At 35.8% G+C, this 23,630-nt stretch overlaps 3 protein-coding genes across 3 annotated transcripts; 1 reads left to right on the plus strand and 2 right to left on the minus strand.

Annotated features, from left to right (window-relative positions):
• Positions 1-7,938: 7,938 nt before the first annotated feature.
• On the minus strand, positions 7,939-9,069 carry LOC103324346 (uncharacterized). Its single transcript, XM_089044489.1, is given in 4 exon segments — positions 7,939-8,191; positions 8,232-8,442; positions 8,445-8,615; positions 8,663-9,069. Coding segments are annotated over 4 exon segments (888 nt in total). The 5' UTR covers positions 8,916-9,069.
• Positions 9,070-10,928: 1,859 nt separating this feature from the next.
• LUH (LEUNIG-like protein) lies at positions 10,929-20,324 on the plus strand. Its single transcript, XM_008226383.3, has 18 exons — positions 10,929-11,350; positions 11,520-11,578; positions 11,687-11,784; positions 12,038-12,147; positions 12,257-12,537; positions 12,625-12,700; positions 12,789-12,897; positions 13,636-13,685; positions 13,778-14,032; positions 14,328-14,402; positions 14,611-14,841; positions 15,493-15,631; positions 16,392-16,501; positions 17,818-17,967; positions 18,826-18,981; positions 19,073-19,189; positions 19,310-19,507; positions 19,874-20,324. Exons 2-18 carry the CDS (start codon positions 11,547-11,549, stop codon positions 20,015-20,017), a joined length of 2,331 nt encoding a protein of 776 aa, XP_008224605.1. The 5' UTR covers positions 10,929-11,350; positions 11,520-11,546; the 3' UTR covers positions 20,018-20,324.
• Positions 20,325-20,938: 614 nt separating this feature from the next.
• On the minus strand, positions 20,939-22,264 carry LOC103324335 (transcription termination factor MTERF15, mitochondrial-like). The gene has a single exon (XM_089044709.1). The coding sequence runs from the start codon at positions 22,240-22,242 to the stop codon at positions 21,022-21,024; it is 1,221 nt and encodes a 406-aa protein (XP_088900835.1). The 5' UTR covers positions 22,243-22,264; the 3' UTR covers positions 20,939-21,021.
• Positions 22,265-23,630: the final 1,366 nt, after the last annotated feature.

Raw genomic sequence — 23,630 nt, forward strand, 5'->3', positions numbered from 1 at the left:
ACCGCCTACACATTTTTTTTATTTCTTTTAATGTAAACCATTAAATCCCATATCAATATTTTTGCATATAATCGGTCCAAACAGCTCAACATCATATGTACATTTAGAAAAAAAAAAAAAAAAAAGACATGGAATTCGAAGTTCAAACCTTTTCGGGTAAAACTGCCGAAGTAAAGAATGAAGCTAATGAAAACACAAAGACTTAAACAACGGGATTGCATAAAGTAATATAAGTAGGAAAGGATCATGAGTCTGGAGAGATATTATAGGGAGGATCACTTGTGTGGGGGTGCATGTTATGACCCTCCATCCTCTTGCTTTTGAAATGGAAGCATTCATTACTTGACTAGGAAGAAATCTCCAACTTTACCGTAACATGCAGATTCTGTTGGAGAATTTGGTTGAAGGACGCTACTTTTCGTCCAAAACATCCCAGAAAATATATATTAGAAAATTGAAATTTACATTGATACAGTCGATTAAATAAAGGGAGTTTCACTAAAACACCCAAAATAGGGGCTGAAATTATAAAAAAACTCAACACCCAAAACACTTTATAAACACACTCAAAACTCATCATTACACACACTCAAAACCCATTTATAAACACACCCAAAAAATATACAATTGTTGATTTTGGGTTGATGTGTTCTATATTTAAATAGTGTTTGGGTTTTTTTATAAATATATGTCTAGGATTGGGTTTATTTATAAATTTGTATTAAATAAAATCAATGAAATTATAGCAAAATACTTATCTTTTGGGATGTAGAGGTTCGTCTCCATTGATACTTGAGTACAATAATAGTTTTAGGTTGAGGCGTGTCATTCATTGTCCTTAAGAGTAGATTTCGCCCCTCAGAGACAATGTCTCGGTATAGTATGGTGTCCTACCCTCCAGGATACTACAATCTATGACCCTCATAAGTGTACACTTACAATACTTGGGTCGGATGAACAACTCGAATCTTTCTCTCAAGGTTTATATGAAAGGAAAATAACCTCATATATTATTTCCTACTAAAGAGAATGGGCTTAAATATATAGTTAGTCGCCTCAACAAGAAGCTAAGGCATTAAAAGAAATAGTAATAAAACAACATAATTGTCTGCCCGTTTTCACAAACTTAACAGCTATAATATCACCAAATTAATGGCAAACAAAGTAGCAATTGCAAAATAGAAATTGGTCAACCAAAACTGACGCAAATGAATTTTGAATTCAAATCTTTAAATGCCAAAGGCATTGAAAAACAATTAAGTTTGTATGAAATTGCCACACCAAAGGTTTTAGAATAAAGCTGCATAAAGACCTTTAAAACAAATCAATAATTATCCCAACTGAAGTCTAAAATTGTTCCAACTAAAACTCATGCAAATAAGCTTTTGAAATCAAAATTAATATACACAATCAGATCATAACACTCAATTCATATAATAAATTTACAAAAAAAATTCAGTATAAAATTGTAATTAAACCACACAAAATCTGGAAACATAAAATAAATAATAAAATAAATTTGTATTCTGAAATACTCACAAAAATTCCAACAATCCCCCACATATTTCAAAATACAAAAGGTATGAAGGGAATGTGAAAATTCAGGAGAGGTGTTTTCCTAGTTTGCTATTTACAGGGTATAGTTGGATGGCTATACTTTAAAATATTCCTTTTGGGGTATAGCCGTGCGGCTATACTGTTCAGATATTATATTTTTAGAGTATAGCTGCAAGGCGATGCCTATAAAATATTCTAAATATTCTATTTTGGAGTATAGCCGTTGGCTATAGCGTTTACATATTATATATTTATGGAGTATAGCCGCTCGGCTATACTATTTAAAAGTAATATTTTATAGGTATAGCCGCAGCGATACTCTTTGAATATATTATGCTTTAATTACTTCTATTTATTTAATGAAGAATGAGTATTTAAATATTTTAATTCATTTCATAAAAATTACTTAATAAAAATTATTTAATTATATTTAATTATCTTAAATAATTTTTTTGGAATATAAAATTATTTTTAAAATAGTTTCAATTATTTAAAAATTGTAGAAAATTATTTTAGTATTCTAAAAATAGAATTTTAGCTTCCAAACCCTAAATTCCAAGTGTCGAACCAAAAATCATAGCTTACGAACTTATCCAAACTTGTTCCATAACCGTTCACAAGCCTCGAACCCTAATTGTAAACCTACTGTAGGGCACTTAGGATTCGATTAGGCTTGGATAATTACGTAACTCCACCTAGGGCTTTACAATGTAGGTTTTGCTCTCATAAATTAAAGAAGTTGGACAAAAAACAAAAGTAAAGATACGAATTTTAAATTTTTAAAGTTTAAAATAAAAAACAAAAGCACCTCTCTAGACGAAATTTCATCAGCACATATTTTTCTCGGTGAAATTTAGCGTATTAGACCTCTAGTGAGCCCGATAAAATTTCGTCAATAGAGGTAACTTTTGTCAAGAGAGGTCTAATCCGACAAATATTTGCCGGCATATACCTATGCCGACAAAACTTCTTAATTTCTATAATTAAAAAAGAATATTCTATAAAATTAGTTTCTTTACTTTTGTTTTTTGGCAACCTTCTTTTATTTAATTTATGTTAGTTACTATATTTTAATTATGGTTTCTTTAATGAATATTTAAATATTTTACTGATTTCATAAATTACTTTTATTTAATTTATATAATTAAAAAGAATATTCTAAAAGTATAGCCTCACGGCTATACGCTTTAAAAGTGTAAAATTAGTTTCTTTGCTTCTTTTTTTTGGCAAATTTCTTTAATTTAATTTATGTAATTAAGTAATATCTTTTTATTTTTAATTACTTTAATTAGTTATTACATTTTAATTATTGTTTGTTTAGTGAATATTCAAATATTTTACTGATTTCATAAATTACTTAATAAATAGTAATTAACTATTTAATTTATGTAATTAAATAGAATATTTTAATAGTATAGCCGCACATCTATACTGTGTAAATAGGAATTTTAAAATTATAGCCTCGCTGCTACATGCTTTAAAAGAATAGTCGCCCAGCTATACGAATTTAATTTATGTAATGAAGTAATATCTTAGTCTTTTTTAATTACTTTAATTAGTAATTATATTTTAATTATTGTTTCTTTAGTGAATATTTAAATATTTTACTGATTTCATAAGTTACTTAACAAATAGTAATTAATTACTTAATTTCTATAATTAAATTGAATATTTTAAAAGTATAGCCGCACGGCGATACTCTATAAATAGAAATTTTAAGAGAATATCCACGCGGCTATATCTTTAAATAGAAATGATTATAGTATAGCCACACAACTATACCGTTTAAATAGAATATTTTAACAGTGTAGCTTTGCAGCTATACTCTCTAAATAGAAAATTTCAAATTGTTGGTGATTTGCCCGAGCTTATGCCTCATTTTAGTTGAAACTCACCGTTTCACTAGTTGTAGGTTTTTAAAAAAAAGTTTGGACCATATAAGTCTGGCCCTGGCCCAAATGTTTATTAATAAAACCCTTTTAACCTTTTAGTCTAAGTACAATAATAATTTATAAAAATTAAGAAATATATTATTTTAATTTCCTTACTTTATCCTAATTTTTGGAGAATTGAATAAATGTACTATCTTTATGCTTTTTACTGTTATTTATATATATATATATAAATTTTCGACACTTTTTGTAATAGCCAGAAAAATTTAAAGTGGATTTTCATTTTTAGCTAAAAATAATATTATGGTGGAGAATAATTATGGGTATTTTATCAAGTGATTTTGGATTGAGATTATTAAATTAAGTGTGTTTAATTTGAAGTTGGACAAACATGACCAAAATACCCTTATGTGTGGTTAATTACCAAAATATCCTTGTAGGCAAAAAAAAAAAAAGAAAAGAAGAAGAAGAAGCCAACGTGTAAGCCAAGCTTTTGTTCTTCTCTCTATTCTTCCCCTCTTCCTTCTTTCTCTTAAAAAAAATTTGATTTTGGGGATGAGTTATTAATGTATGGGAGGTGAGTCACCTAGTCTAGGCTAATGATATTAATTTTTTAACTAGAGATAAGATTGGGGGAGATAAGATAATGAGAGAGAGAGAGAGAGAGAGAGAGAGATAAAGAGAAAAGAAGAAAACTAAGAAGAAGGAGAAAAAGAAGAAGAGAAGAGAAGAAAAATTATTAAGGAATTGGATCAGAAAGGTAGATTCGACAAGTCCGAGAATCTCCGAAGAGTAAATTTGGTACTTTAGCTAGCTGGACATGAGATAGGGTTTCTTGATTTCCCGATGATTGGGTTATGTCACTTTTAATCTTAGTACTTATATATAGTACTATAAATATGAATATTATTGTTGTTTTGCACGGTGGATATTATTTGATGTTTGGTGAATATTCATGTGATTAAGTATGATATATATTATTGTTATTATTTGTATTATTATTCTGCAAAGATAAATGAGATTTGTACTGCATTACATATGCATCATAAAGACAGTGGTGTTTGGGGTGTGTGTGTCGTTTGACGTATATCTAAGGGGTGAGAGAAGGTCTTAGATATATTTGAGTAAGAAAAAAAGTAAAATATATTCAAGTGACGGGAGTAGGGCTTGAATATAATGAGGTGATGAGAGCATGGCCTCTAATGAAAAGTGAAAGTTGAGAAATTCGTAAACAAAAGAAAACTGAGTTAAGGGACGGACGGGTGCTAGTTCATATTTTAGGGTATTCGGAGCCACAGTGACAAAACACATGGTATGAGACATGCATGCTTGTTGCCCTAAGATATGAATTAATAGGATTAGAAGGGAGTGAGTTCATGGCATCACCGCATATGCAAATTTATTTATCTGATATGGTTGCATAATTTTTGTATCTTGTGTTGTTTGATGTATGACACTTTGATTAACTGTGATAACTGACCTTGAGGGGTTTGACGATACTCTATTGGGCATTAGAATGCTCATACCCTAATAGATTGTGCAGGATTTAAGGCGAAGTTTGAGGAAGCGGGTTTCAACCAAGCTACTAGGCTTATGTTATTGATTTGTGTAATTAACTTTTGTAATTAGTCAACAATTTGATAAAGATCTTAGTGTGTAACTAACTACGAGCTACTGCGACTCTGATTCTGTGTTGTTAAGAAAATTTGTATTTATTTGTGGCATTTTTTTCTCATCATATCATGGTTGTAGGATTTTATTTTTATGACTATGGTATGATTCACACCCTGATTTAATAATATTCCTTATTTTCAAATCGGGGCGTGACACTTTTACACTGTGACCCCTTGGACCAAGAATCTTGGATCTGCCATTGTGTGCAACAAAGATTTCTAGTTCTCTCATCGAAGAAAACGTTGATGATTTGTAGTGCTAACTCTAAGTCACTTAAATCTTAATTAACCACACAATGCCAGGGATATGCTTACTTCTTTTACTTCGTAGTCGGGCCGTGGCAGTGATTAGTCTGCCCTAGGCCCATTATTCAGGGTAGCCCAAATTTTTTTTATATAGTAAGTATTATATTAGATTATTATAACTTATAACTAATTTAATATATTGAAAAGAAAAAAAAAGACCAACGATCTGATTTGGTCTGTTCCGCTCCTCAAGAAGAGAGAATGCTTTTGTGCACCCATTCCACTCATCCAGGTCACTTCTTCTTCTTCTTCTTCTTCTTCTTCTTTTCCTTCTTTCTCTTCTTCTACAGAGTTTGAATCCTCTCCTAAGCCTCATCTAACTAAGTTGCTCCTTGTGATTTGTGAATCCTCTACAGAGTTGTGAATCCCTAAATTAAATTTTCTATTGGTAGATTGGGGAGATTCCAAAAATTCAAAGTGTGAGCTTTTATTCAGTGCAAAATTGGTCCTTGTAGATATCAATTGAAGATAATTTTTTATAATTTGATACTAATTGAAAAGGGAAATATGTTTTTTGTTTTGTTTTTTGTTTTAGATTTGTGAACTCATGCTGTGCATTTGCAGGAAACCTCTAATTGATTGCAAATTTGGAAATATCAAGTTTGTTTATGTGGAAGGGGATTTCTCAAGTGGAGGGGGATTGCTCAAAGGGGGATTTCTCAAATTCCAGGTTATGTTTTTCTTTGTTTATTCTTTGAAGTATTAAAATTGCATTGGCTTTCCTTGTATTGTTTCTGTTTTCAAGTAGGCTGCTGCATTTTGCTTTGGCTATTGAGGATGTAAAGACATTTTTGTTTTGCTGGTTGCTAAGGATGCAAAAGAATTTCAAATAGATTGATGTTGTTTTGCTTCATCTATTCAGCATTTAGAGATTTTTTTTTTTTGGTTGGTTGCTTGTTGCTTGTTGCTGGATAAAAAAGAACTTATTGAATTGTTATAAGTATTTATCTTGTTTATATATTATAGCCTTTTATTCTAAATTTTTATATATTGAAGTTTGAATCGATACAATTTATTTGCCTTGAATGTTAAATTTTTAGTTAATTTGATCTGATTAAATCTTGGTTGAAAAATAAGAGTGAGTTCACCACTAAGTTTAAATATATATATATATAGGGGCCTAATATTTACTTTTGCCTTGGGCCTGAAAAATTCAAGACCGGCACTGTCCGTAGTTTCTCCCAATATGTCAGTTCTATGTATGCATTTTTTCAGTTTTGATAAAATCATTGTTTATGAAACATATGCCAAGGGTCGGTCGGTACGTAGGATACTTTACTCTTATTTTCATTCAGAAGGTGAGCTATATATTGGGCATCATGTTCTTACTGTGAAAGTGATAGGGTAGTGTGCTCGCTCCTTTGTACCGAGTTCAAATTGTCCTTTCAAGTAAATGATTACTTATGCACGGGAGAATTCATACAGGACAGAGTGGGCCTGCTCTCGCCTTGTCACAAAACTTTCCTAATTACTTTGTCCTAGTTTATCAGTTATCGATTGATACTGTCCTGTCCTATTTGAAGAAGGCTCTCCCATATCTTTCATTTTCTTGCCTAGAGAGATCAGATGATAGCATGAATTTGAGTAAGTGTCAACTAGCCTATTTCATTGATTTGTGTGAAGCTAATAAATTGGCTCAACCAGCTCATGGTGGCAAAAGAAAAGCTTTGGGAACATTAAGTACCTGAGAAAATGAAATAGAGTTAAAGAGATGCTGGGTTTGTTCAAAATGATTTTAAATTAATATAGATCACCAAATGCATTGATGCACAGTAGATAATAACTATAGTATTGTGTAGTCATTTCTCAACTGGGGCCTTTTACATTGATCACCACATGCACCCAGACCCACGAGAAACACCTTTGGGCAACGGAATAACACTGTTTTGCTATCCCGATCAATCATGTCATACGTGATAACTTTTCTACTTGTTATAACGTGATTGACCAGAATATCATTATTTTACCATCCTGATCAATCACGTTATACTACACGTGATAACTTTTCCACTTGACATAATGTGATTAACTGGAAATAGCAAAACAGTGATATTTCTGTTTCATATAAGTTTTTGCATGTGAAAACAATCACAATTGACACTATCGTTGAGACGACATTGTGTTGGATAATTATTGTAGAAAAACATATTAGTATGGGACTCTTAAATTAATTTAGATTAGTCAAACAAAAGTTTAATTATAATTTAAAATGATGGATTTCTTATCCTATATTTATAAGCATGAAGAAGCAGTACGTAGCATAATCACATTGAAAAGCTTCATGGTGATGCTTTTTGGGACTAAGAAATTAAAGGAAATTAATTATAATAAGATGAAAGAATAATACTGATTACTAAAGCTGCAAATTAATAATACCCCTACTATTAACACATTACGTACTTTCATGATAGGGAACATACGAAGTAAATAATATATAGCTAGAAATTAATTCATTTCTCTAAATTAAGTTGCAGCAGAAAACTAATGTTCATATCATGATTGCACTTGAATTAGTGGCCACCGCCAGCTCCGATTCCAGCTCCACCGCCAAAGCCAGCCCCACTACCAGCACCAAAACCACCTCCTCCACCAAATCCGCCTCCTCCACTACCTCCTAATCCACCGCTAACACCTCCACTTTTGCCAAAGCCTCCACCAGCTCCAAAGCCTCCTCCAGCGCCACTGCCTACCCCACCACCACCCCCGAACCCACCTCCACCGCCAGCACCTCCTCCAAGACCTCCTCCCCACCAACACCACCACCTGCACCTCCACCAAAGCCTCCACCTGCACCACCACCCACTCCACCACCACTACCAAGCCCGCCACCTCCAGCACAAGACCACCACCTCCACCGGTTCCTCCACCAGCACCAAACCCACCACCTGCTCCAGCTCCACCAAGTCCACCACCACCACCACCACCTAAACCCCCACCACCACCAGCTCCTCCTCCTAAACCTCCACCAGCTCCTCCACCTAAACCACCTCCAGCTCCTCCTCCTATGCCACCCCAGCTCCACCACCAAGGCCGCCACCACCTCCTAACCCACCTCCTGCACCCCCACCTAGACCACCACCACCTCCTAACCCACCTCCTGCACCCCCACCTAGACCACCACCACCTCCTAACCCACCACCTGCACCTCCTCCACCTCCAAGCCCACCACCACCTCCTAACCCACCACCTGCACCTCCTCCACCTCCAAGCCCACCACCACCTCCTAGACCCCACCTCCGCCAAGACCACCCCCACCGCCAATGCCTCCACCAACTCCACCGCCACCAAACCTTCCATGCCTAAACCCCTTCCCGTAAATCCCATGCCCAAGACCTCCTTCCTTAAAAAAACGTGGGTGGGGATGAGGAAATAAGTGCTTATCATCCTTAACCACCTTAGCATCATCATCCGCCACAACCAAACCACTCACAAGAAAAACACATAAGATAGCAACCACAACACAACCAGCTGATAAAATGACCCTCATATTTGATAATTTGCTTAACCCAAAATGAAGCTACTTGATCAAAATGAAGGAAGCAGAGCTAATAACTAGCTCTGTCTTTCACTCGCAGTGCACAAGTAAAACGAAAGCATGCTGTGTTGTGTTATATAGTGAAACAAGAGAAGTGAAGGTTAATAGGCTAAGAGAGGGGTCGGTCGACATGTAGTCACCCAACTGTCACGCTTGGATGGAGTAATGAGGCTCACCTGTCTTTGGGCAAGTAATTTATTTGGCCAACTGTCCTCTCCCTCCAACTCCAACACGCTCAGTCAGACATGAAATGAAAGCCCACTCTCTTCTCTTTCCCTCTGAATTTTATTAGGTGTTAGGGTTTTGACTCTCATGCTTTTTTGTTTTTCTTTTCTGCTCTGACAATAATATCATATTGATGAGAGAGTCAAATTAACAAAACCAACAAGTTGAAAAAGCCGTGGTCTTGGTCTTGATCTGGATCTGGGGAGATTCAATTTCTTTTCTTCTTAGGTGTAGCACCTAGTCTAGTGTGTGATTCAATTCAAAGGTCTTTTGTGGTGCCATTAATGGACCAACCAAACAACGTCCAGACATCATTATGCCTTCACACACACTCTCTCTCTCTCTCTCTCTCTCTCGCGACACAAACATCTTTATACCTGATCCTCTGTCTCTCTCATATATCATTTTTAAAAACAAATTTGTGATAGTTATGAAATTTATCGCATCAAATAATTCAGTAAATTTCTAATCAGTTTCGCGAGTTTATATATCAACAAGTATACATATAACTAGTACAATAGTTTCTTGTTTGTTTATGAATAAAGTACGAAGTCATTTTGATATATGCTTCATGCGTGCACAGAGACCTTTTTGTTGCATGCTTCATGAGTTGGTGATCAGATGGATTATGTTGCAACATAGAATATGAAGTATGATCATTACTCTAAGTTGATGGTAGGTACGAAACAACATACCTTTTAAGTCCAATATTATTTGTAAATACTGTAATGAAGTAGTCTTTCAATGTTCATGTTAACAGTTTACCTTAATTTTTTATACAGAGAAGGATGACCCTTGTAGAACTGTTAGAAAATTGCAGTTTAGTATATGCTTGAAACTTGAATATAATAGTGCGTACTCATCCATATAGAGAAGGGTATGTACCTTTTAACTTATCAAGCCGATACAGTTCAATGTGAGGCAAGGAACTCGTTCATATATATGTAACAATTAACTAGTCCCTTGCCGCGTACGCCGTCTGCCAATTGTGTTTTATAATTAATTATTTTTTAAATTTTAAATTGAATTGAATTATAAATTTAAATAATAACTAATTAAAAAACTCAATTGACACACACGCGTCAAGAGGCTTAGTATTAAGAAAGGAATAAGCATGTACGTCTGTCGAGATGAGGTGAATGACCATTTCCATTGGACTGAAACTAGTGAAGACATTTCTGGTAGGGATCCCAGCCCAGCCTTGTAAAATTCTTTGAATTTGCCTTATTCTGTGAAATGATCATCCATTTAGAGAAGAATGTGCGGGCTCCTTCACAAAGTTTGGGTGCAACTTGTCCTTCAAGTAATCAATCTTCTGCAAGACGGGTGATTTGCCCCGTCGTAATGATGATGATGCATGATAATGTTTATAAGAGCATCTCCAACAGCAGTAGGCCACTCGTGTGAGCCCAAATATCCCTCAAAGCCGAACAAGTTCGTTTCCCAAACTTTCCTTACTCTGGAAGGCCCATTCTAGCAGGGCCCATGGAATATATATATATAAATATATATATATATATATATATATATATTTTAGCAGATGGTAATTAAACCAAAACAAGCAATCAAAGTCGTTTATGTCCGAGCCATCCAACATGTGTGTCACTGCCATTTCCAGCGCCCAAACGTCTCTGATTGGGTCGCTTTCGCTTCCTAACTCTTTACCTGACCGCCTTGTGATACGTCAAAATAAAAAGAATAGAGAAGAAAAGCTTTAAATTTCTAGAATTATACACGACTGTACTGTACAGAGCCCACAACCAAAGCGGCCCAGGTTCGGGCTCCAAGGCCGAGGTTTGGAGAAAGCTAAGAAGCTCGCGTCATTGACTTCACTGACACAGAAAAAAACACACAGAGAGAAAAGAAGCTCATCAGCTTCGGTTAAAGTTCAAATTGTTGTGATTTACAGCGTAAAACTTGGAAGTGTTGGAAGGAACTCCGTGTGCTTTGTGATCACAAACAATTGACAAAGCCTAACTCGTCGTGTCACGTCTTCTTGCTTAAATTCTCAAATCCCAATAACACAAGAGTTTTTAAATTCCCTCAATTTTCGTGTGCTATTACAAAATTGTGTGCTTGCTGGTGGAGTCAGCAGCGCATGCTTGATCAACGACGATCGTCCTTCTCTCATAGCCTCTGATCCAACAATTTCTTCTTCTCAGGTTGGTCCTGTCACTGCAATGCAGTTACAATTCAACAATCTCCCCAATTATTTTTTAATTTTTTTAAACCAGAAGTAAATTTTTCTCTTTTAAATTGCGATTATGTTCTTGGTAATGCAAGTTTGGATTTTGATTGCAAAGCTGATTGGGTTTTCTTTGTTTTTGGCAGTTTGACTTGTATAATTTGACCCACACAATGGCGCAGAGTAATTGGGAAGCAGATAAGATGTACATACTGTGATTTATTTATTAGTGAACTGTTACATGATTTGATTATGTATTATGTATTTGTTAGTGGGTTTTTTGCTAAATTTGGTTAATTTGCTTTGTCTATAGGCTTGATGTGTACATTTATGATTATTTAGTGAAGAAAGAATTGCATGCCACTGCTAAGTCTTTCATGAATGAAGGGAAGGTTGCACCGGATCCAGTAGGTAATGGACACTAAACAATAGCAAACAATTTATTCACTTCTTCTTTGTGCTTATAATTACTTTGGTAATACTATTCAACTTGTTGAATTGGGCTAGATTAGATCCGTTTGGAATGGTCCTATTGTTTATGCTGCTCGCTTCCAATCAATTTGAGTAGCAATTTATCAATTTATCACGCTTATTGACTTGGGACTCTAAGAGTACTGTCTTCACTTCAAGTTAACTGTAATTAGTTATTACATATAATATGCAGCCATTGATGCTCCCGGGGGGTTTCTTTTTGAATGGTGGTCTGTGTTTTGGGACATTTTTATTGCGAGGACAAATGATAAACATTCTGAGGCCGCCGCAGCTTATATAGAGGTGACTGTTTCAATTTTAATGCTATATATGTGGCCGCTAGGTTAATTGTGCTACTTATGTTGATGTTTTAACTGACCTCTTTATGCACTCCTATTTTCTTGATTTGCAGGCACAACAAGGTAAAGCAAAAGAGCAACAACAGCTGCAAATGCAGCAGTTGCAACTAATGCGCCAAGCTCAGATGCAACGAAGGGATCCTAATCATCCTCCCCTTGGTGGTCCATTAAATTCAATAAGCTCTGAAGGAATGCTTGGGCAATCTACTGCTAGTGCACTGGCAGCAAAAATGTATGAGGAACGTGTGAAACACCCCAATCCAATTGACTCAGAGACATCCCAACCACTCCTTGATGCTAGAGTGGCCCTTCTGAAATCAACAAACCATCCTGGGTAAGCAACTGGAAGATCATATTTTCACAGTTTTCTGATATTTAGTTATTTTGGTAGTTTATTTTTCTTGGTCATTTGCTAATACAGTCAGATGGTTCAAGGAAACCCTGGTAGTGTTAATGCGGCATTACAACAAATCCAGGCTCGAAGTCAACAGACCACAGTAACTACTTACACAACACTAATTGTACTGTTTTCTTCCTTTCCTTCTTTCTAATTTTAGTAAAGCTTTGCTTCTTCCTTGTCTGTAGGACATAAAGAGTGAAGTTAACATGGGCACTGCTCAGAGATCTTTGCCTATGGATTCTTCAATTTATGGGCAGGGCATGATGCAGTCAAAACCAGGAATGGGGAATGCAGGTATGACTTCCTGGTTCTTAAAAGAATTTAAGAATCAAAATAGAGGCATAGAATTTTATGTTGTCTACTAGACAGGGGAAGGATTAAAAGCATCTTGATTTTGTTATGTTTGTTTATGCTCACTTTCCTACTTTCTTTGTTTCCTTCCACATCATTCCTAACACCAATCTACAATTTATGAGGTATAATTCAGATTAAATAATATTTCGACCTTTCTATTAGGTAAATGTCTAGTAATTTGAGAACGACCTTTCTATTTATGTCTCTCCTATACCTTAAAGTGCGATTATCTTTTATGCTATTGCATATTTGTTATGTCAAAGCTAAACTTTGTGATGAAAAAAAATAAAGTTATGCTCAAAATGAGATTACAGCTATAGACCATGCCCGCTGCAACCAAATAAAAAGAAAATCAAAGGGAAAATGTTAAAATGCTATTCCGTGTAAAATTAAATGAATGTACCTACAAGGCCAGGTGACTGTTCCTCATCGCACTGAATATTAGGCTAGCTCCTTAGTTGGCATGCCTTGGTGCTCAAACATCCACTCTAGAAACAGTGTGGGGATGTAAGTGTTGAGCCCAGGAGTTCAGTAATGTTCTTTTGTTTGTGTCAAACTGGGTCGCTGTGCAATATGCTTGTGGAGATGCCTGAGAAGTCATATTTTTAAAATTTCCTGTTAAATTTTCTAATTATTGTTAAAAGAATTATTTTTATTTTTTCTTTCTTTGGAATACAGGATTGAACCCAGGAGTTGGTGGTCTTCCGTTGAAGGGTTGGCCTTTAACTGTGAGTTGTATTCTGAAGTTCATGTGTCTTAGGGATTCATGTTGTAAATATGACTGGTCTGACGATTTTAACTGAGGCATGTGCCAATACAGGGAATTGACCAGATGCGGCCAGGTTTAGGTGCTCAAGTTCAAAAGCCTTTTCTGCAAGGTGCAACTCAGTTTCAGCTTCTCTCGCAGCAACAACAACAGCTTTTAGCACAGGTTCAGGCACAAGGAAATGTTGGTAGCTCACCTATCTATGGAGATATGAGGGGATTTCCTAGGGGAAATTTAAATGCCAAAGATGGTCAGCCAATCACAAATAATGGATCTATAGGTTCTCCTATGCAGTCAACTTCATCGAAGGTAAGATGTTATTCACAAGCTTGGCAAGATTGGTCCTCCTTCTTGATTATAAATGTTATATCTTTCTATAGGTCCTCCTATGCACTTTTATGTTGAATATATAGGATTGCTGCTGCATAAGGTTTGGGTTTTCTTAGTGTAGGTGTATAAAAGAACATCTCTAGGGCTAATGATTTATAAGTCATATGGTTGGTTAAGAGTAACTACTCTTTGTGATGATTTTTCCAGAACCTTTGGTGTGTTTAAAACAGACATAATGATGACGTTTCTCTTAATTTTGCTGTGTTTCAATCAGATAAACATGTCACAGATGCAACACTCTTCTTCTCAACAACAACAGGATCCTTTGCAGCCTCAGCAAGTACAACAGGTTGTGCTTGCTTTTGTTGATACAGTGATGTCAAGTCCTTTATTTTCCCTTCACTGCTATAAGCTAAATTTTTAATTGAGGTCACATGTTTGAATATTAATTCTGTCTGAGCTTTTCTATGAACCAAATTGATACTATACTAAAACACACACACACACACATATATATATATTAGATTATTTACTAATGGCCGTTTATCATGTAATAGAATAGCCGCAAGAGGAAAGGGCCTTCTTCCTCTGGAGCTGCTAACAGTACTGGTACAGGAAATACAATTGGTCCTTCACCCAACTCTCAACCATCAACGCCATCCACCCATACCCCTGGAGACGGAGTTTCTATGGCTGGTAATTTGCCAAATGCCAGTAGCGTTCCGAAAAGTATTATGATGTATGGCGCAGATGGAACTGGTGGCCTTGCATCGTCCACAAACCAGCTGGTACGTAAAATTTAGATATTTAACCTTCGTTATCTACAGACAGGAGGGTTAATCTGAATGCTCAGGACTCCATAAGACATGACATTCCTTGCAAGTAAAATCATTAGGATCCAAAAAAGCAATAGTCTTCACCGTAGACATTTAATTGGAACAAGCAATTACTAATTACTTTCATACCTTTTCCAATAATATCTTGATTTAAAACCATGTGTGAAGGATGGAAAAGGGAAATTTGATGCTCCTAATGATTTGATTATGTTTATTAGCTGGGTCCATGTTTCAATGGATGTGGAATTGATAAAGGTGTTGTGTGTACAAAGTTACTAGCAAGACACGTATTTTCTTATCATCTGAGGTTTTTGAATCTCATATAATTAAATGTGCTATACTTTGTGTTTGACTGCAAAATTTTATCTCCGAAGTTCTCATTTCCCCACATATCCATTTTATTATCCATGCATAAGTTATAAGTTATAACTATTTATACTTTTAACATCGTGTCCAATTGGGGTGCTTGAGATTAATGGCTCCAATCTGTGTCTGCTACCTGATTTATCTAATGGGACCACTCTAGCAAATTGTGCTTGCTTCGAGACAGATTTTCCACACTAAATTTAAAAAGTCTTTGTTGAATCATTTTTTCAATTGCAGGATGACATTGAACAATTTGGGGATGTTGGCTCCTTAGAAGATAATGTGGAATCCTTTTTATCACATGATGATGGAGATGGAAGGGATCTTTTTGGCACATTGAAACGGAACCCTGCACATTCTGCAGAAGCTTCAAAGGGTATAGATGATTTCATGTTTGAAAATGTTTTTTTCTCCTAAATTTGTTAAATGTTCATTGATAGCATGGTCAAAGATGCATGATTCATGATATCCAAACAACTAATGGTATTAGCCTAAAAATGTGGCCATCATGACTGCTCTTCTACCCGTCAATTGTCTCTAACAGCTTCTCCTTCGTCACCTTGTTGCCAAGGTGTGTTTCATCATCCAAAGCATAGAGCTTGAACTTGAAACTAGGATCATGCGTGGCAAATTGGGTCCATGCAACCCAGGAACCTTATTACAGAAGGAACCTATGACCATGTGTGTTTTTTATCCCAGCATTATCACCACCTACCTCCTCTTCTTTCCCAGAGAGAAGCCCTTTGGGATACGCTCCAAAACTGGTTGAATGTTCACCACCAACCAATGGGTCCACAATACAATTGGGTATTTTGGTTCCGGGGCATCAATATCCTGCACTGCAAGAGCCAGACTCTTGGTTACTTGGCAGATTGTACCATTTAGTGGTAGATATTTTTTTCTCCCCTCCTTGACCTTCTAACGTGTACTTTCTGGTCAGTCTTCCTTCATGGTCTTTTCCAGGTGATGTCAACCTGAATTCATTGCTAGCTGCCTTATTTCTTGCTAATAAACTATTTTATGCCAAAACCCAAGAGACAATCTTGCTAAATTCATTGCAGCCAAGATTACTGCTATTAAGTACAGTGTTAATTGATCCAACTGACTGCAGCAGTGACTTTTTCTCTTTAACTCAGGTTTTTCCTTCAGTGAAGTTGGTTCAATACGTAAAAGTAGTAGCAAAGTTGTCTGTTGTCATTTCTCTTCAGAGGGAAAACTGTTGGCCAGTGCTGGGCATGACAAGAAGGTATAATTCCCTCTAGGGAATGAATTACAATTTCTAAAGATACTGGGTGAACAATAATGCTAGAGACACCACATTTTTGCACCATATTGAAATACTAGATCATGTGGCAAATAATGTGTACATGCCATTTCAATTAATGATTTTCTCTCTTTGGATGTTGCTTGTACAAATCACTTGCCACATTATTGTATTGAAATGTGGTACAAAAATTTGTTCAGCCTAGTATTACTTTATTATAATGTTGTAAAGTGTTTATTCATTTATGCTTCACATGAATGATGCTGTTACTAGTTACTACTGACTTGTATTATTTTGGTCCAGAAGATACTTCAGGAAATATGTTATGACTTAGTTCCGGGGAAAGCCATTCTGATTATTTTGATTATTTATCTAAAACAAAGCATCTCTACTGATTGTTACACCCCATATTTGTGATAAAATGTGAAGTTAACACTGATTTAGTGAGGTGCATGTAAGAAAAAATAGATTGATACCAGAATTCGCTGTATCCCTGAAGATCCCTTTACCAAAATGGTTGAATGGCTTTGGCGTATATGCATTGTCACTGGCTCTGTATGATTGCGATTTTATAAAGTTCTCCCAGAATGGCCTTTTTCCAGTTTCACATAGTATTTCCGACTGGAGGCAAGGCATTCATTTTACATAGTAAGATGTGTGTGATAATGTCTTATGGGGAAAATGCAGATCAATGGTAAAACACTTTTTGATTGTGGGTTTAACTACCTGTGCAATCAAGGCAGGATTATTTGGGAAAGAAAACGCACATATACGTGTGTGTGTGTGTGTGTGTGTATACACAGATATTCTCCTTTGCGGACGTCCAGAAGTTATTACTGTACGGACAGCATGTATTTTCTACCACTCCTCCCTCCTTTCCTCCCTGTTTACAATGGCATCGGCATGGTAATAACTTCCGAACATCCGCATAGGGGAAGAACTGGTATATATGAGTAGAGAATCTGTGGTGTTCCTGATTCTTCCATGGTGCTATAGTTGCGCAAACTCCAACTCAGGTGGCATTGGGGTTGGATGGGGAAGGGGTAGAGCGCAAGTTCAAGTCTTGTTGTAAGCTAAATAATTGATTTACTAATTGGGTTTAGGTAATTCTTATCTGATAATTGTAACAGAACTGGTTTTAGATTGATGCTATTTTCAGATGGTCTGAAACTTTTACTTTGGAATTCAATAAATTAGTGACTTCAATTGATTCAAACAATCCTAAGTTATCCAAATTTCAATATTAATGAGAAAAGGAATGATGTGAATGATTTTCTTTCGTTTTTTCATGTCAGTAGGTTGTTGTCTGGAATATGGAAACACTGCAAACTGAAAGCACACCAGAGGAGCACTCCTTGATAATTACTGATGTTCGATTTAGACCAAATTCAACTCAGTTGGCAACTTCTTCATTTGACACAACTGTGCGACTTTGGGATGCTGCTGAAGTAAATTCTGTGCTTCCATTTCTGTTTCATTTTAATGTTGCCAAATGCATTTTCCATAAACATTTTTTGGTTTCCTTTCCTCTGGTTTTGATTTATTCTCAATTAAATATCTGGACCCCGACTGAAATAATTATTCAAAATAGTTGGCAAGGCAACTTCTTCATTTTTTTATGCTTGTTCATGAATGCTTATTGTTTCTCAAAGGAATCATAGTTTTGTTACAATATAATGTGTGAGGTTGTCTAACTGGATAGTCTTATTGATGACATGCATTATGACAATCTTGCTAGTTTGTAAATTCAATTTGAGGAGACTCAAGATTTTTTAATATACTATGGAATTTAGGTAATGGTGTGATAAGGCGTAGGTTTAAAAAATTTCAGATTTATATATTTTTTTGGCCCATGTATGTCCCAGGATAGTCAGCTAAGCATGATCGGTGTTATTTAAAGTGTAACATGAATGCTAAGAATGGATTTTCACTTATTTGAACTTTCAAACATGATATGGTATATAAGATACTGTATATTTTACAACATTGTCATTATAATCTACCTTCAGAGAGAGATATTTGACCTCTCTTTTGACTTCTGCTTTCATTATTTTATAGCTTCTACTTCTTTATATTTCGTATGTTATCAATGGCATCAGGTCCATTTTATGTGCTGGAATATCCGAACATAGTATGCATTAGGTGCTTGTATTTGACATGTGTAATCAAGAATTTCCTGACTTACTTTTTCTTTATCACCAGTGATATTTTTGGTCTGCATTTATAAAGGGCACTTATATTTAGTTTATTCCTTTCCGCTCATTTTATTATTTTGGGTTTCTAAAGGGTTGAGTTCATTTTTGCAGCCAAACTATCCTTTACAGACATATACAGGGCATACCTCACATGTAATGTCACTTGATTTCCATCCTAAGAAGAATGACCTTTTCTGCTCCTGTGATGCTAACAATGAGATTCGCTTTTGGAATATCAATCAGTATTCTTGCACTCGCGTTTCTAAGGTTAGTATTGGGACTCTCCTTTAGTTGTTTGAAGTTCATGATTAATTTTTGTTTATTTTCTGTTCTAAATATCAGTCATTTAATGATCCAGGGAGGCTCAGCACAGGTGAGATTCCAGCCAAGAATTGGACAGTTTCTTGCTGCTGCATCTGGAAATGTTGTGTCTATATTTGATGCTGAGAGTGACAGGCAGACACATTCATTGCAGGTATGATTCGCAATTGTTAATTTCAATGAAACTTAAAGGTTTCATTAATCAATCAAGTTTGAAAAGTAGGTTATGTTTTGATATGTTACTGATCGTAAAGCACAATGTTTTGAATCTCAGGGTCACTCCACAGAGGTACACTCTCTTTGCTGGGATACAAATGGAGATTATTTGGCATCTGTCAGTCAAGAGTCTGTCAGAGTGTGGTCATTATCCTCTGGAGAGTGCATTCATGAACTCAGTCCCAGTGGAAACATGTTCCATTCTTGTGTTTTCCATCCAAGCTACTCCACTCTCTTGGTCATTGGAGGCTACCAGGTAAACTTTGCTTTGTTTTGGTGACGTGAAATGAAAAATTGGATTGCACACGAATTCTGTTACGTTTGAAATATTTAGAATATTATTTTCTCAGAACTGCCTGGTCAGCGGCCACTTAGAAATAAAAATCAACTCTTGTAGGTTGTTTGGCCACAATTATGTTGCATCAAGACATCACATGGAAATAGAACAATTCCATAGTGATCTGTCGGCCAAATGCTATGTAAAATAGAGTGGACTTTCTTATCCTCTTCCAAATTTAACTTGAGAGAACATCCGTTCTGTAAACCATTGAGACTGAGTTTTCTTTTTCAGATGTATGTTATAGGATGCTAATGCTGCTTTTTTCTTTAAATTTGCTTGCAGTCATTGGAGCTCTGGAACATGGCTGAGAATAAGTGTATGACCATTCAGGCTCATGAGGGTGTAATATCAGCTTTAGCACAGTCACCAGTCACAGGAATGGTCGCCTCTACTAGTCACGACAAATCCGTTAAAATATGGAAATAAAGTTTGCTGATTTTTGCTTCAAATCCCCAGTTTCAAGTCCGCTGGCTCTTCATCTCATCAACTGCAGAGAAAGTCTGAATAAATTTTAAACATAAAAGCTCATCATGTATTTAATTTGATTTCATATTTTTTATTGTTTATTCTCCCTCCATTTATACTTTCTTTTTCTTTTTCTTTTTTCCTTTACAAGTAATAAGATGATGGTTAAAGTTTACCTTAGTTAGAAGCAACTTTATACGCTATCTCAAGTATGAAATGTTTGATGGTTTAATGAAGCAATGACTTGTGAGGCTATTTTAGGTGGAAACTATGGGCAAACAGGTTAAAATGTAAAGTGTCGACTAGTCTCAGTTGAATTGAAGGTTTTGTCTTCTTACCAAGTCTTACCAAGAAAGAGGGCTCTATACCGCAGGTTTTCTATGGTACAGTAAACTGCGGATAACCTCTTTTTGCACCGTCGATCGATTGGCATGGACAGTACCTGTTGATCAGCAAGGCAAAAGTGGTTATCCCGCACTTGTGGTTACCCACATTATAGAAACACTGCTCTAACTACCATTTATATACATGCATAAAATTTGGCATGGCTGCCAAACGATGTGTGATTTGATTCGATTTGATTTTCTCTGAGTAAAAACAAACAAACGAATGACTTTGGGGGTCGCAAAACCAAACAAATGACTTAAATCCAGCAAAATATGAATAACATGTTGGATTTGGTTTTTTTTTTTTTAAAGGGCTCAACCAGATTTAGTTTAAGCCCGTCCCAACAATTCTAACTCACATTTTGATGAGGTTTTCAATATGGTATAGTTTATATTCCTGTGGCCTGCACAATAGTTGATGAAAATGTAACTTTTATATTTATACCCTACACAGAAAAACCAATATGATAGAAATGTGGAACCAATGCCAATGCCATGAATGATGAAAGATATTTTGTTCATCTTTATCAAATAACTGAAACCTTAAGCACACACAACTTCTAGTACAGTGCAGAAAGATCACACATCCTTGACATCCAATTTTAGATGATACACATCCCACAAAATAGGTAATTGGTTTATATATCTGGTCACAAACCTCTCCAAGAACTTATGCGGTTGAGGCAACAACACAGAACACAAACTGAAGTCTTCATCTATCAACCCCTTCAACAACAAAACTTTAACAACTGAACATCTTGGAATAATTCTCTTCTCCAAACTGAAACACAAAACCAGAGGGTATGTGGCAATCACTCCTGAAGAATATCCCATCTTGTTCACAAAAAAATCCATTACCTCCATTATTTTCTTCTCAGACATAGTCATGCACTGTGGATTCTTCCTGAATGCAGAGACCAAATCATTATCAGACCAACCCCAACTCCGCTTGTAAATTTCACGGCTTCGATTCCATATGGACTTATTGCTCTCTCCACACAATGCTCTTAGTGCCAACACAAAAGTTGATTTATTCACATCAAATCCCATTGCCTTAACCTCTTCCACAGCTGCAGCAAACCTTTCATGCTTGTGTATCAAGACCTCAGTGTTGTGAGCTACCAACAGAGCAATGCATGATTGGGGCATACCCAATTCCCTCAAAAGCTCAATATTGGGGACCACATTCTTTCTGCGATTTTCCCGGAAAATCCAAGAACTGCGCTTCAGAACAGAAACTACATTTTCCTCGGAAATATGACTCCTGAGAAAATTATAAGCGGGTATAATCTGATTCTCCAAGCTTCTTAACAAAAGGTGGGGATTAAAACACAGAATTCTCGCAAGGTCTTCCCTTGAAACTACAACAGAGCTGAAAAACTCAAGCTTGGGCGAAAGGATTTTCTCAGGATCAGCTACAAGAATAGTAGGGCGTGACCTGACAACCTTTGAGATCTGGGTTTCGGAGAGTCCATGCTTTCTCAAAAGGGCCAAAACAGAGTCTGCTCCTTGTGAGGATTGCAACTCTACCCATTTGGATGATAAAATTGCGCCTTCTGGGGACAACCCACATGAGTTTATGAGGTAAGCGACTGTGAAATTGTGTTGGTCTGCTGAGATTTTTGAGGTGATGGATCTGTGAAGTAGATGATTTTGAAGAGAAATGTGTGAGGGTTTAAGGTCTCCAACAAGAAATCTGTTAGCTGTGGAAGCAATTGTACAAGAAATTATTGAATAGCCCAATCTGGGGGTGTTCAAGCTGTAGAGAGGTACCACCATGTTTCTAATTCTACTGGTCATTCTAAAACCCTAGGCAGCAGGGCGGTTTTGGGTCCGTGCCATATGCTTAAGAAGACACATATTTTTTGGGTTAATTACAATTTTGGTCGCGATTTGGCTCGAAATCAATTTTGGTCACCATGATTTCAATTTTTTCCAATTTCGTCACTGCATTTGCAATCATTAACAAATCAGGTCCAAGCCTTTATTTCCGACAATTGGACAAGGACTTTATTGTCCTTTCGTAAATAAAAAATGAAAAAGGTTGTGTTTAATATGAATTATAAGACAAAGAATGAACATGAAGCGTTCATATTAAAACTCCATCAAATCCCAAATGTTTAATATCAATTAAACTTCGGTAGCAGGATTGATATGGCTAATCAATCCTAAAACGTGCTAAACATAAAACAAAAGAACACGTAGAGAATTATTTTACGTGGTAAAACCTCACCTATAAGGAAAATCCACGAGACTCCTTAATCTAACACAAATCCACTATAGAACAATGATTACAAGAAGTAACTTACACACTTATCCTGGACACATTCTAGATAATATTTACCGATTTCTTCGTAATTCATCTTCTGTCATGGGATGATCTTCGACACTCCTTATGTTGAACTCAATACTGGTAATAATTACTTCAAGCTCGCCAGAGGAAAACCGCCACCACGGTCTTGGTGCCCTCAACCATATGAGTTACCGAACAATGCAAATGAATGATTAAAGTGTTTGATAAATTACCAAGTAAACATATAACACTTGATGATTTATATCAAATATATGCATAGTAACTTTCTTAAGAATTTTATATGCTCAAACAAAATATAGGAAAACTGTTTTTTTTTTTTTTGGTGTAAAAAAGATGCACACCATGTTTTATACATAACTCATTCTCCTCTTTTCAAGAGAAGTGTAAAAACCCACGAGTCAATATCTTGCAATTGATTAGATTTGACACTCTTAGAATCCTAATTGATTTCGTCAGTTCTATGACTTTCACTCTAACAAAGAAACATTAAAACCAATTTGGAAACAATATTATAGAAGAAAACAATTGTTTTCATCTCTTAGGAAAATAAGGGCCCGTTCGGTAATGTTTTTAGAGCTTGTTTTCTGTTTTTGTTTCCTGTTTTTCACAAAACACGTTCGTGCATTTCCCTCACAAAACGTTTTCTGAAAACAAATCTGACTTTGTGAACAAAAGTTGAAAATGAAAAAAAGTTGTTTTCAGTGATTTCATTTTCAGTGTTTTCCGAAGACACAAGAATGCATCCCATCAACAACTCTAGCTCTCTCTCTTGACAACCAATAAACCCACCAACAGGAACAACACCCATCTTCTCCGACCCAAAATAAACAAATCTGCAAATTAAGAAAAAAAAAATACAGAGGAAGAAGAAGAA

This window comes from Prunus mume, linkage group LG2 (assembly GCF_029339155.1).
Source record: "Prunus mume cultivar Tortuosa linkage group LG2, ASM2933915v1, whole genome shotgun sequence".
NCBI classification, from domain to species: Eukaryota; Viridiplantae; Streptophyta; class Magnoliopsida; order Rosales; family Rosaceae; genus Prunus; species Prunus mume.